This window comes from Mus caroli, unplaced genomic scaffold (assembly GCF_978045245.1).
Source record: "Mus caroli unplaced genomic scaffold, Mus_caroli_1 scaffold_16, whole genome shotgun sequence".
Taxonomy (NCBI): domain Eukaryota; kingdom Metazoa; phylum Chordata; class Mammalia; order Rodentia; family Muridae; genus Mus; species Mus caroli.
Window position 1 is genome coordinate 40,158,803 of NW_028227271.1, and position 12,133 is coordinate 40,170,935.

Here is a 12,133-nt window from a genome sequence, read left to right on the forward strand (position 1 = left end):
ATTCCTAAGAATTGGTTTGGTACTGCTGTATTCCCAGTGCTTTGACTTTAGCACACTAGGGATATGGTACCATGGAAAATGCCAAAGGCTGTGGGAAAGCTTCAGAGAATTGAAAAGGCAGTTTGCAACTTAGGGCTCATTATAAAGTTATCTTGTGAGCCAAGACAGGAAGGAGAGATGTCAGCCCTCTGTGGAGCAGGAACCTGGGGAAGGCAGCCAATAGCCGACAACAGGAGACCAGTACATCTGAAGCTGAAGGGAAGAGGGGAGGTACAGCCAAGAGGAATGGAGCAGAACACAGGGCCTTTGAGGCCATTTGAAACAGGCTGTGCCTCTATCTAAGGCATCCAAGGAAAGAGATAGGATCTATTTGAAAGGCTTCATTCCAGCTACCTCAAGAAGAGACAGGATACAGAAGCAGGGGCCAATTAAGCAGTTGGTATCATTGAGGCAAAAACTGATCGTGAGTTTGTAGGCAATCTGTGTGGAAAACAACCAAGATTAGGATGTGATTTGAATGTGGGGGCAATGAGGGCCAAAGCGGAGAATAGACTGAGTGCCTGGAAGTATGGGTGGAAATGGGAAATGGGTTGAGGAAGTTATTAGACTGAAGAGGGACAACCCATGGGAGCATGAGAGGCCCTGGGGAAGAAGCAAGGGGTATGCAGAAAGACAGCTGGATAGCCCAAGTAGAGGATGAACCATACGGTAAGTTCTAGTTCCCTTTCTATTCTGATCTGTGACTTCCCAGAGTTCCACCTTCCATCTCTGTAAAGATCCCACACATGCATGGTGGCCGGGGGCACCCTTGTTGGAGAATATAGGTTTTACCAGAAACAGAAGAAACTTGTAGGGGAGAAGCTGAGACTAACTCAGGTACTACACAATTAAAAGGAAGACTGGGAAGAGCCTGGTCTATTAGGGAAGAGTCTACCTTCTCATTTCTTCTTTTCTCCTGACTCTATCCCATGCTCTGACATTGTATAGTCGTTGGGTGCAGTTGGCTGGAACCTGAGCAGCTTGTCTTACTTGTCATGTTTCCGGTGGGACAAAGAAGGTCAATGCAGGAAATGCACGGCAGGACAGCTCCTGTTACCCACAAAAGCTACTTCTCCGTGTGGCCTCACTCATCTTCCACCATACAATAACAGCACTCTTGTAGGCATGCCACATATAATTTAGGAAGTTCTTGTGCCCTGGGAATTACCACAAATCTCCTTTTACAATGGCTGAGTTTACCTGAGCACAGAAGGGACTATGCTGCCTAAGATACACAGCCAAAATGTTTTACAGGCAGCCTGCACTGCTCAGAAATAACACTGATTCAGGATATTGTTCGAATAGGTGTTTCAGATGTTTGGAACCAGTCTTAAAGTGTGGTGTGGGGCCTCCTGGTGGAACCGTGTCATCAGCTGTGACCACTAGTGAGGGTCAGTGACATCCTAGGCTGCCAGGCATCAGATTGGATGAGACCTTAGGGACAAATCAGTGTTTCCTCTTCAGACACTGTCCTAGAAAGCCCAGGACGTGGGTCAGCTAGTAGCTGCAGCCCTGTGAGGCACCCATAGAGTGCAGAAAGCTGAGGCACTGCTGTAGGGTCCCAGGTGAGCTGGCAGCCAGACTGCTCCAGCTCCAGCCCACAGCCCTGCACCAGGCTTAGGATGAGGACCACGTCCTCACTCTTCAGAGCACAGAGTACTCCTGTCGGGAGAGGAGAGGTTATTTCCTCCGCCTGATTACAGTTCTGCTCCAAGATGCTTGCCACCTGCAAGAAACAACTCAGAAGGATGGTAGGGACCACCTAGGCCTTGGGTGGAGGCATCTACCCTCAATCAGCAGCCAGGGGCCTCTGCTTCCTGTCCACAGCCAGTTGTGGTTTGGGGGTTTATGCTTATGCAACTTTTCCCTTGATCCTGGGAGGTGTGCAACCCCATTTCCATTCTGGTGCACACTGCCCTTAGACTGCTGCTGGCTGCAGTGAAGCCTCCCTAGCACTACCCAGGGCCTTCCAGCCTTTGCTGTTCTGCCAGGCTGCCCACCACTCTAGCTGTTGACTTCCAGGAACTGGCTCCAGAAATATATGAGCCCATTCCAATACTGTCCATCTATGGAGGGGTCAGTTGGATGGGACATCCTTTTACCCTTCACATTCTCAGACTTGGCAGAGAGCATGAGTGAAAATGGTTGTGTAAAAGTACTTCAGGATGCGGGACAAAGCAACCCCAGTAAGAGACTGCTCAGAGCTACAGGCTGCAAGGCCAGACCCAGAGCCTGCTCCCTCTGAGTAGGGGCTGTACAAATAAGCTTTGAACAGGCTCTCGAGGAATGGCGATCAGATCTTTCTACAAAGCTGCTCCATCTGTCCCACATCTCTCCCTGTACCTCCCTGCACTCTAGTACCCCCTCTTTGTGGCTCTCACCAGCTCCAGTTCCTCACATAGGATTTGTCTCTCTATGGACTGGGCCAACAGGCAACGCTGGGGTTCACTCAGTGCTGTGAGACATAAGAGAAGGGGGGTTACCAAGTACAGGAGGTCCCAGGTAGCTCTGTATTGTGTCCTCCGTTGTGGGCTCTAATAGAGAGAGGGCTGCATCTCAGGAGTCCTTTTTGAGGAGAAACTGCTAGTTCTGGTACCTCTGGAATTATCTTTCCCAAAAGATTCTAAAAGGTAGAAACTATATCACCCTGCAACAGCCTACCTGGCCTACGGATGTCAGACACAAAGGGTTTTCACACATACAAGCTCTTCTACCGATAGTAGTCTTGACCAATAGTGATTAACCAGGGTCTGGGAAGACTTGATCAAGGGTGCTCATACTGTTAGTTTAGACCCAGGGCATCACATCCTAGCAGCCCAAGCTTCAGCATGGGGTCCTCCCTCTCGTTCACCCTTCAGGATCTGCCTTCAGTCATTGACCCTCCTCTTACCTGCTAGGGCTCCAAGAATGAAGAAGACAGCCATACTTCTTGAGCATGACAAGTTGCCTGTAGAGTCTTTGAGGATGCTTAAAACACAGCCTCCAGGGCCCTCCAGCTGTACCAGCAGCCCTGTATCCAGAGCCTGTTCCAGCTGCAGGAAAAGGGTATTAGGAAGAGGTCCCTGTCCATGCATTCAATGCCCCTGTCCATTCAACGAATTGTTCCTGCCTCTGGGAACCCACTAGTGTGTAAAGAGCCTGGGGCTGGCCTTGAGCTTAGCTGAACCAGCTTCTTCCTAACTGGATGGGCTAATGAGGGTCTAGATTTCAGGGTCTGATACATTCCATACAGAGCCCTGCCTTACATTCTCAGAAGAGTGTGTGAGAGCCTCAGTGGAGCTCTGTTCATGACCACTTTGCCCTCTCCCTGGCTGCCTGGATCTGGGGTCTTTCCCAAGCCTAGTAAGTAGGTCCATCACCGTGTCCTCCAGCTCCTGGAGTGCTTGGTGTTCTTGTAGTAGCCCCTGGAGGGCACCCAGCAATGTGTCCCGTTGCTCTGAGGACAGTGTGACCAGGTCCTGCAACTGGCTATCTACTTGGTCTCGCAAGTTGTGGAAGTTAGACTCCTCTCCTGATTCCTGGCTGAAGGCTATACCTGTAGAGACCAGATGGACAGCTACTTAGTTTTGTGACAGTCACCTTCTTGGGGATCCTCTCTGTTCCCAGCTTCCCCAGGAAATCCAGTGGCACATGAGTGACCCTGTGCAGTTCCCTCACACAAAAGGTGCCATATATCCTTACCTCATTCCCTCTGAGGACCTTCACCAGACACTTGCAGGGCGTCTTGTCCACACGAGGCAATTACAGATCTCAGGCACCCTTTCTACCTGTCACGTCACTGCCTTCCTATTTTTCCTCTACCCTTTTACACTACTCCCATGGAAAGAACAAAGGGTGTCCTAGCTTTCTCTCCCAGGGCTGCTAGACTCCTCTGTTTCTGGGATCCCTGGTTCTGAGGCTCCAGCTCTCATCCTCTAGGCTGGAGAGACAAGCATCACTCCTGTATTCAGAGAGGGAACCAGGGCTTAGGACAGTTAGGAGTCTCCAATGGGGCATTTCTCTTGGCAGTTCTGGCTCACTCTACCTTTTCAGGTGGAGGCCTCCACAATGGCCTAGGGACACCACATAGCATTTGGAGACCCACAGAACTATATCAGGGCAGTCACCAACCTTGGTTGTCACTCACCCACCCCTGCGTTCCTGCAGAGCTTTCTTTCAGGGAAGTAAAGGACAGCTTCACGTGACCAAGCAGGGACAGGACAAACAAACCAAAGAGGAAGCAGGACACTTGGTCAGAGAGCCTGCATCTGCACTGCTGGCCTGCAGGGCTGGGACTCTGCAGTGTTACCCTACAGGGCATCCTAAAGCAGCCCACACCCTGCTACAGAGAGTGCTACATGGGCTTGGCCAGGGCACTGGGTAACAATGGTTGGCTCCAGAACTCAGGCTTTACCCTCCCATGGGGACAAGGAAGGGTTGTGTCCCCTGTTCCAGGAACCCCAGGAGAGCTCAAGAACTGCTAGGCCCGATGCAATTATGCATAAGAGTCTTTTTTATCATTGTGAGTCAGACTCAGATGCACTGTGCAGGACAGGGGTGCAACCCTGAGCCTAAAAGGCTTGGCACTTATAGAAAGCATAGTTTGAGATTCTTTGGAATTTAGGGTGAAGGGGAAGGTGACAAGGCAAGTCATTTTTCAAACAGGATGCCTGTTTGTTCCTGCAGCAGGGTGAATCACAGACTGGGAGGGGACTCTTCTGACCTAAGGAGTATCGTGATGGTGCTTCTCAGGAACTAGTGTGTGTTTTATGGCTCGCTATCGCTGTCTGTGACCTCTCATTACCGCCCTTTCATGATCTGAATGTGGGACCCGAGTCTTCCCAAGGATGTTTCTCTTCGAAGGATAGGGGCCAGCTGCACCTGGGAAGTGCTTAGCCGTTTATCAGTGACACAGAGGCAAGAGACTCAAGCTGGCTCCATTTGCCCCTTCTCCCACTTCAAAGCCAAGCAGAGAGTTCCAGTGGCCAGAGTGAGTGCTGGGAGATAGTACCATCCAGGCAGTTTCCAGATGTGTCTCTAGTTTGGGACATGGATAGGGGCAGCAAGGTCCACTGTGTCTCTCTGCTCACTGTCTGACTACAGATATGCAGAAAAACTTTGTTCCAATGGGATAACAAGGGTCCTTTGGTAGAATTCATCCCTACTGCAGGGCAGGCAGGGGCAAGCTGGGTTTCAGCCTCCCCAGCATGACCGCAGCAGAATTCCATAAAAATCAAGTCTTTTTGGGTGTCCTGAGCTGCATACTGCTCAGCCAGTGGGACAGGGGAGGAGATTGTCTTTCTGCTCCTCACTCCTTGCTGGGACAGGGGAGGAGATTGTCTTTCTGCTCCTCACTACTTGCTGGTATCTGTCTGCTGGTAGGGGGTGGGTAGGGTAGGGTGCAGGGATAAATAGGCTTACCCCAGCCGTCTTCTTCCACCACCAGCTGCAGAACCCTGTAGGCCAGTATGCTGCCCTGTGGAATGCTCACCATTTTCTCTGTGTCCACATGACTCTGCCCCTGTACCTGTGAGGGAGGCAGGGAGAAAAGGACAGCAGCTATCTATCCTGCCTCCAGAAGCTACAGCTTTAAGGCAGACAGGAAAAGTACCAGGGTCTTGATGACAAGATTCCTGGAGGGCTGGATTGATAGGTAGGTGAAAGTGAGGTCAGACAGACGCCTATGTGCAGCAGGGACACAAACTATGGTTGCATAAATGGTCTTTCTAGAAAACAATCTAAGGCATGGACCTGGTTTGGTCAAGTTCTAAGAAATCACACAATGGAGACACTAGCGCACTCTGTCCTATTAAATATGTTACACTCCTTTCTGGACACTCACTTGGAAAATGCTGAGGTGTAGGCACAGGGATATGGCTGGTCTATCTATACTCCACACAGCCATGAAGCCCCTTTCACCCATTTTCCACTTGGCAACTAGGGCTTAAAGCAGTAAAGGCATGGAGGAAGTTGGCCCTGAAAGGCAGACTTTTATGATGTTTGTCCATTGTCACAGCCTTCTGCCTTCTCTCTAAGGCAAGTACTATGTAAAGCACCGTAATAAAACTACATTTTCATCAGGCAACATGGTTATCCTGGATACAGGTCACCCCTGCAGCAAGATGTGGCCACAAAGCCAAGTTCTGGCTGACAGGACACACGAAGAATTTCTTCCCCATTCTGTTGTGTGGTGTGCGATGTATATGATAACTGGATACCATAACCATGTGACACATGAGGTGAGAGCCACACATTGGATGACAGAATGGAAAAAAAGAAAGAACAGATCATTTAAAACTGTGTGTAGTACTACTGGGGCTTTTTGGCTCCTGTCTGGACTTTTGTGAAAGGGCAAAATGCTTTTCTTCTTTTCAGTCAATACTGTTTTTTAATTTCCCTTTACTTGCCAGCAAAGAATTGGGTTTCATGGTATTCCTGGGATTCTGGGTTGTGGCACGAAGTGCTGTGTCCTTGGGAAACCCTACTTTTGGCAATCTGGGAAGGCTGATCACCTTTTTCTAGAACCCAGTCTTAGGACATTCAGTATCTCCACGGATCACGATATTGTAAGAAGGAACCAAACAGAAGCCATTTTGAATAAAACTTCCACTTTGGATAGGAGTCCATTAAAGTTTAAGTTCCCAAGACCTTCCTGGGTAACTGACATCTGCTTGGCAGGAAGAGACGTGTACCAGGTAAGTAGCATCCTGGTTAACAAGCTGAGGTATGAAAGGTAGGCAAGCTACCACACCACAGTGGAATAAGCCAACCAATAACAACAGGATAAATGTACCACAAATAAATGGTTCCTCTAACCCTGATCCTGATTGTTGGAAAATGTAACTGTAAGTCGGCACAGATATTTGTGATTTTCAAGCCTAAAAGCTCTATAACATTCTGACTTCTGGTTGCAGTTCAGCTCACGAGACTGTTCTTTGCCCCTGATCCATCACTATTGGCCTGATTACAATAAACCTTTCTTTTCTGCGTAGGCCTAGTGTTTGAGTTGTGTTGGATCTACCTTGGACCCCTTAACTATATCAGCAATAAATGTTTACTTCCTAGATGCGGTCCTTGTCTCAGCTGCTTGCCCCATTGCATGAGCTGGGTCAGAAGACCATCGCTCTCCTTGGGGAACATGTGCTTAGAAGGCATGTGATGAGCGTCAGCACTTGCAGGCTATGCTGCTGTCCTATGGCTTGACCAAATGTGTACTGAAAACACATAACAGACTTGAACTTGAACCCCACCTCTCACTGGCTGTGGTTCTCAGCAAAGAGCTTCTTTGTGTCCTGGTTTCCTCAGATTAGAAAACAGACTTAATTAACAGACACAGCTCCTGGAATCATCGGGAGGAATGGATGAGGTCTGTTGAGTGCTTACAGGCAGTACTCCATCATGGGAGGGAGGCTTTCTCTGAAAGTGGTACCTACCTGTAGGCACATGCATTCCTGGGCATGCTAAGGGGATCAGCCACCTGGACTTGCAGCTAACAGGTGGGAGGCAGAGCATCCCAGAACCTAGAATGTTCATGTGATGTCAGCCTTCCCTTGTGAGGGGTGAAGTAAATGACCTAAAAATGGGTGCTTGTAACCACCTGTGCAAATCTTCCTACTGTGAAGGTCACATGCAAGAATCATCCGGAAAAACTCAAACAAAACCAGTGATTGTGTGCGATATCAGACCCATGATAACAGCATAGGGGCTTACACTGTGTCATCTGTAACACCAGGTACCTGGGAGGTAGACATAGGAGGTCATTTGGGTCCCGATTGGGCAATATATTAAGACCCTGATTCAAAACAGAGGGAAGGAGGGGACCCTGCGGTGTGAACATGAGAAGCCTCAGTAAAACCTATGCAGGCAGAGCTGAGACCATGTCATCTTCCAAGGCCTGGGTTCCCCTTCAGGGTAGGGAGACTTCTAGATAGAGCATCTTCATGAAGTTGATGATATCCGTTTTTCCAACCTCACTGCCCACCATTGGCCCACTCTGGCACAATGCACACCTGACCATGGCCCAGCTGTAGGAGGGACAGCTGCCCAGCTCCTAGCATGTGGCTGTGGCTCTGAAGCATGGCATCTTGCAGGGTCTCCACAGCCTCCGTTACCACGTATAGACTCTCCCTCTCCTTCCGGCTTTGTAGCTCCTGGAGGAAGGAGGGCCTAGGCGACCTCAGTTTCCTGGAAGGCACAGAAAGCAGAGAAGATCTGAGCTGGGAGGGGCATCTGCACTGCTGGGGAGTCCCTCCTGACTTGGTGCTCTCTGCACTGATCTCAGTAGCTAGGGAGAAACGATGTGCTGGCCTGTGTGGGGGTGAGAGGTCTGCTGTGTAAAGTGAGTGGCAGTCAACCGAAAAGGGGGAAACTGAGGAAAGCCAGCAAAAGTTCTCTTCAAGGTTTCAGATGTCCAAACATAGGCCCACATGAGATTTAAACATTTGGGAGATAATATTAAAATGGATGAAAGGGTCCCAAATTGCTAACCTGGGAAACCTGGCAGCAACGGAGTATCCACCAGCTTCAGGCAGGTGTCTCCAGTTTGCTGTAGTTGTCACCACTCCCTGTTGCCACACACTTCTATAGTTTAGTTTACTTTCCTGGCTCTGGATGCTTCTGGCTTGAGTCTCCGAGTCTGCATGTGGGCCTAGGGCACACTCCCATGGGTCTACTGTCTCATTGGTCTTCCCAGGCTGTGGACTGGCTGCATCCTTGGCTTTCCCTTATACCCGGAGTTACTGTGGCCATCCTACCTATCTTGGAGTCCAGCTGCCCACAAACCTTCCTGGCTCTCACCTCTTCTCTAGCAGCATCTCCCAGGTGCAAGGGGAGACCCAGAGTGTCTGCACAGCCAAGGCAGAGAGGCGGGTGGTCTTGCCACTTCCGGTCACCTGGCCCTGCAGCCCAGTGCTCAGGCTCAGAGCCCCTGTCAATCCTCCTGCCTCCTTCTCCCAGGTGTAGATGGGCCTGCTGTGGTTCACCTCTGCAGAGAGAGAAGGGAAAGCTACAGGTGCCTGGCAAGGTAAGGAGCCAGGTTGCAGGGTAGCTCATAGTGCAGTTTTGGCCTCAGCCAGGTCTCAAAATGGCTGTCACCACCTATACATTGTGTGTGCTTTGCAGAAGCCACTCTGTGCTCAAAGCCTCAATATTCTCATCTACATGCAGGGAAGAAAGAGCATCAGGGCTTCCTCTGAGGAGGGGGTTGAGGATCAAAAACAGATTAAACAATGTGTGTGTGTGTGTGTGTGTGTGCGTGTGCGTCTGCGTCTGCGTCTGCGTCTGCGTCTGTGTCTGTGTCTCTGTGTGTGTGTGTATGGCATGAAAGTAGAAAGAGGAAGAAATCTAAAGCGGGGAAGGAAGAACAGGGGTAAAGGCATCTTCATGACATGAAAGCAGAAGGAGCACTGTCTGGGAGGAAGGAGCCCAGCAAGAGGAGGGGGAGTGCTGGGGGGAAGGTACAGAAATATGAACAAATTAACAGATGTGTGTGAAATGGCAGGAAGGGCCACTTTGCCGACCACAGTTTGATCCTTGGGACACTCATGGTGGAAAGGAGAGAACTGACTCCTGAAAGATGTCCTCTGACTGCACATCAGTACTGCGGCACACATATGCCCAACACACAACACCCACAAAGAGTAAATAAATGTAAAACAAACACCAAAAAATCTCTTAAAAAGAAAAGGCCATAAAGAAATCCACTGTTTTGTATTCTTAACTTAGACAATTAATAAAAACCAAATAATGATTTGCTTATATTACAAGGAGGAACACAGGGGGAAAAAGAGCGTCTCTCTGGTACATCCAGCCACATGACATGGCTATGGGGCCCTGATTCTGCTAGCCTCACCCAGAGGTTTCTGTTACCAGGGCAGCACGCTGTTCAGTGTCTAGGCACAGTCATCTGCCTCCCTTGGGAGTCCCACTTCACTCCCCAGCAGCCTCTTGGGAGATACCTGGGTCAGGACAGCCAGGCTCCAGCACATCCAGGAGGGAGAAGTCTGTGGGGATGAGGGGTGTGTCCCAAGGCCAGAGGTAGCTCTTGTGCTTCTTCCTCACCAGGCAGAAGGGGCGAAGGCGCTGTGAGCTGCTGAGGCTTTCCACAGGCACCAGCTCACCCTTCCTGCCCAGCTCTCTCACCAGGCTCTTGGTGCTCCTCAAGAATAAGGAAGGCATGCTCCTTGAGAGGCAAGGAACAATACCATTCAGGGCTGGATGGGGAAGCCTCTGTGATAGCTGCAAGCTGGGTGGGAAACAGAAACACACAAAGGTTGGGAGCCCAGGCTGACTGCCTGAGTCCCACTGATCACCCCAGAGATAGGTTGCAAACTCTGGTCTTAGAGTAGAAGCCACAGCTGGCCAAAACCACCTTCTAGGTTCCCCTGCTATACAATGGAAGATTCTGAGAAGCTCAGGACAACAGCCATACTTCTCTGGGTGACAGGGCTGTTCCTTTAGGAACACCACTGAATACCTCTGTGCCACTTAATGCTGTGGTTTAGTTACATTTAGAAAATGCCACCTCAACACATCTCTGCAAGGACTCTGTTAATAACTGTGAAGACCTTCAGCACTGGCCTAGCTCCATGCACAACAGCTCTGCATCCTGGCCCCTCTTTCTTACCCAAAGGCATTGGGGACACAGTTGTGGTTTACAGAGGGAGGAGTTGGGTTGAGAAAGGAACAGGAACTCTACTTGCCTTCTCTGTGATTGTACAAATTCCTATGTGGAAGGACTTAGGGTGTGACCCCAGATTCTTCTCATCTCCAGTCGCATTTTATCATGTCTTTCTTGCTGTTGAAGCCACGACCTCCCTGAAGTGGGCTCTGGGATGCTCCTGTCGCATTTGTGCCGGGCAGGGCATTGATATTAGGATGATCCTGGGGCTGTGGAGGGGGTGGGAGAAAAGAAATTAGGGCAGGTGGGAGCTGGTCTAGGGGTGACTGGGAGGCTGGAGAAGAGAGCCTGGCACACAGCCCTGGTGATGGCCAGGGGTGCTGGCTTCACCTCTCTCTAGAGTAATTCCTAGGTTCCACAGTCACTTTGAGGGATTCAGAAGAGAATGTCTGACTTATTTAAAAATAGGAAGAAGGGAAATTAAGCCTTTCAAGTATGTCACAATACAAAAAAAAATGGTATATTATATTTTTTATCCCAACAGTACTAAATGACAATTTATGTCTGTGGTAGCAGGGTTTCAATAAAGAGAAATCAACTGGATCCTCCAACATCACCCTCCTGGCACCTAGAAGAGAGAGGAGGAGAGGAATCTGGGCCCTAGTGCTGGACAATGGCGACATTCCTCTGGGCAGCAGAAGGCTCACACTAAGGGTTGTGGGTCAGCCCAAGTCAGGGAGGCCACAGAGGGAGGAGGCAGGCTGAACTGGTGTTCAGAGCACCCAGAACAGCAGCTCAAGGACTAACCTGAGGCCTTAGGACATGTGCCTCAACTTCGCACCTCGGTGTAGCGGCTGGTGGGTGCCACCTGGCTGACCTACCGGATACCAAGGCCAACTGCGCCTGCGCAAGGCGTCTCCAGCCACGTGGGACTTGTTACAAGCCTCCTTCTGAACCACAGGATTCAAGTTCAGCCCCTGCTCTATCCACAAATCCCTTTTTTTGGTCACCTTAGACTTCAGCTTCTCCGAAGCAAGGCAAAGCTGCTTCAGCTTTCCTTCCTTGCCATATCTCCCTCCCCCAGTTCTCTCTTCTCCAGGATGGCAACAGCCAACTTCTCAATCTGTGGGTTTTCTTCCCATCGGATACACGTGGTGGCTCATGGGTGCTGCAAAACTCTCCACTTCCTTCTGCTTCCCTAATCCTACTGTGAGTGGGGGTTGGTGGGTGGACGAAGGCATTGATACCACCATCCTTAGCTATTACACTCCGTATGAGCACCCACCCCATTCCTGCCTCTAGATCTGCCAAGCCACAGCTATTCCTTCTATCCTGAAGCCCACTCCCCATCACGTCTTCCCACCAATGCCCCTTCAACCCTTCCACCTATAGTCCTTTCTTGGGAGACTAGATCCATCAATGCAAATACCAACCTTTCTAATATTTAAATCTGTCTTTACCCACTCCTGATCTTACAAACTTACAGTCATTCCTTAT

General features: G+C 50.0%; 1 protein-coding gene across 1 annotated transcript; it reads right to left on the reverse strand.

Moving 5' to 3' along the window:
• Positions 1-1,100: 1,100 nt before the first annotated feature.
• On the reverse strand, positions 1,101-11,514 carry LOC110310057 (gasdermin-A-like). The gene is made up of 11 exons (XM_085831447.1): positions 11,444-11,514; positions 10,719-10,905; positions 9,975-10,261; positions 8,815-9,001; positions 8,028-8,202; positions 5,440-5,545; positions 4,166-4,213; positions 3,399-3,574; positions 2,930-3,071; positions 2,421-2,494; positions 1,101-1,765 (listed from the first exon to the last, which is right to left on the reverse strand). Exons 3-11 carry the CDS (start codon positions 10,192-10,194, stop codon positions 1,475-1,477), a joined length of 1,419 nt encoding a protein of 472 aa, XP_085687573.1. The 5' UTR covers positions 10,195-10,261; positions 10,719-10,905; positions 11,444-11,514; the 3' UTR covers positions 1,101-1,474.
• Between the last annotated feature and the right edge of the window lie 619 nt (positions 11,515-12,133).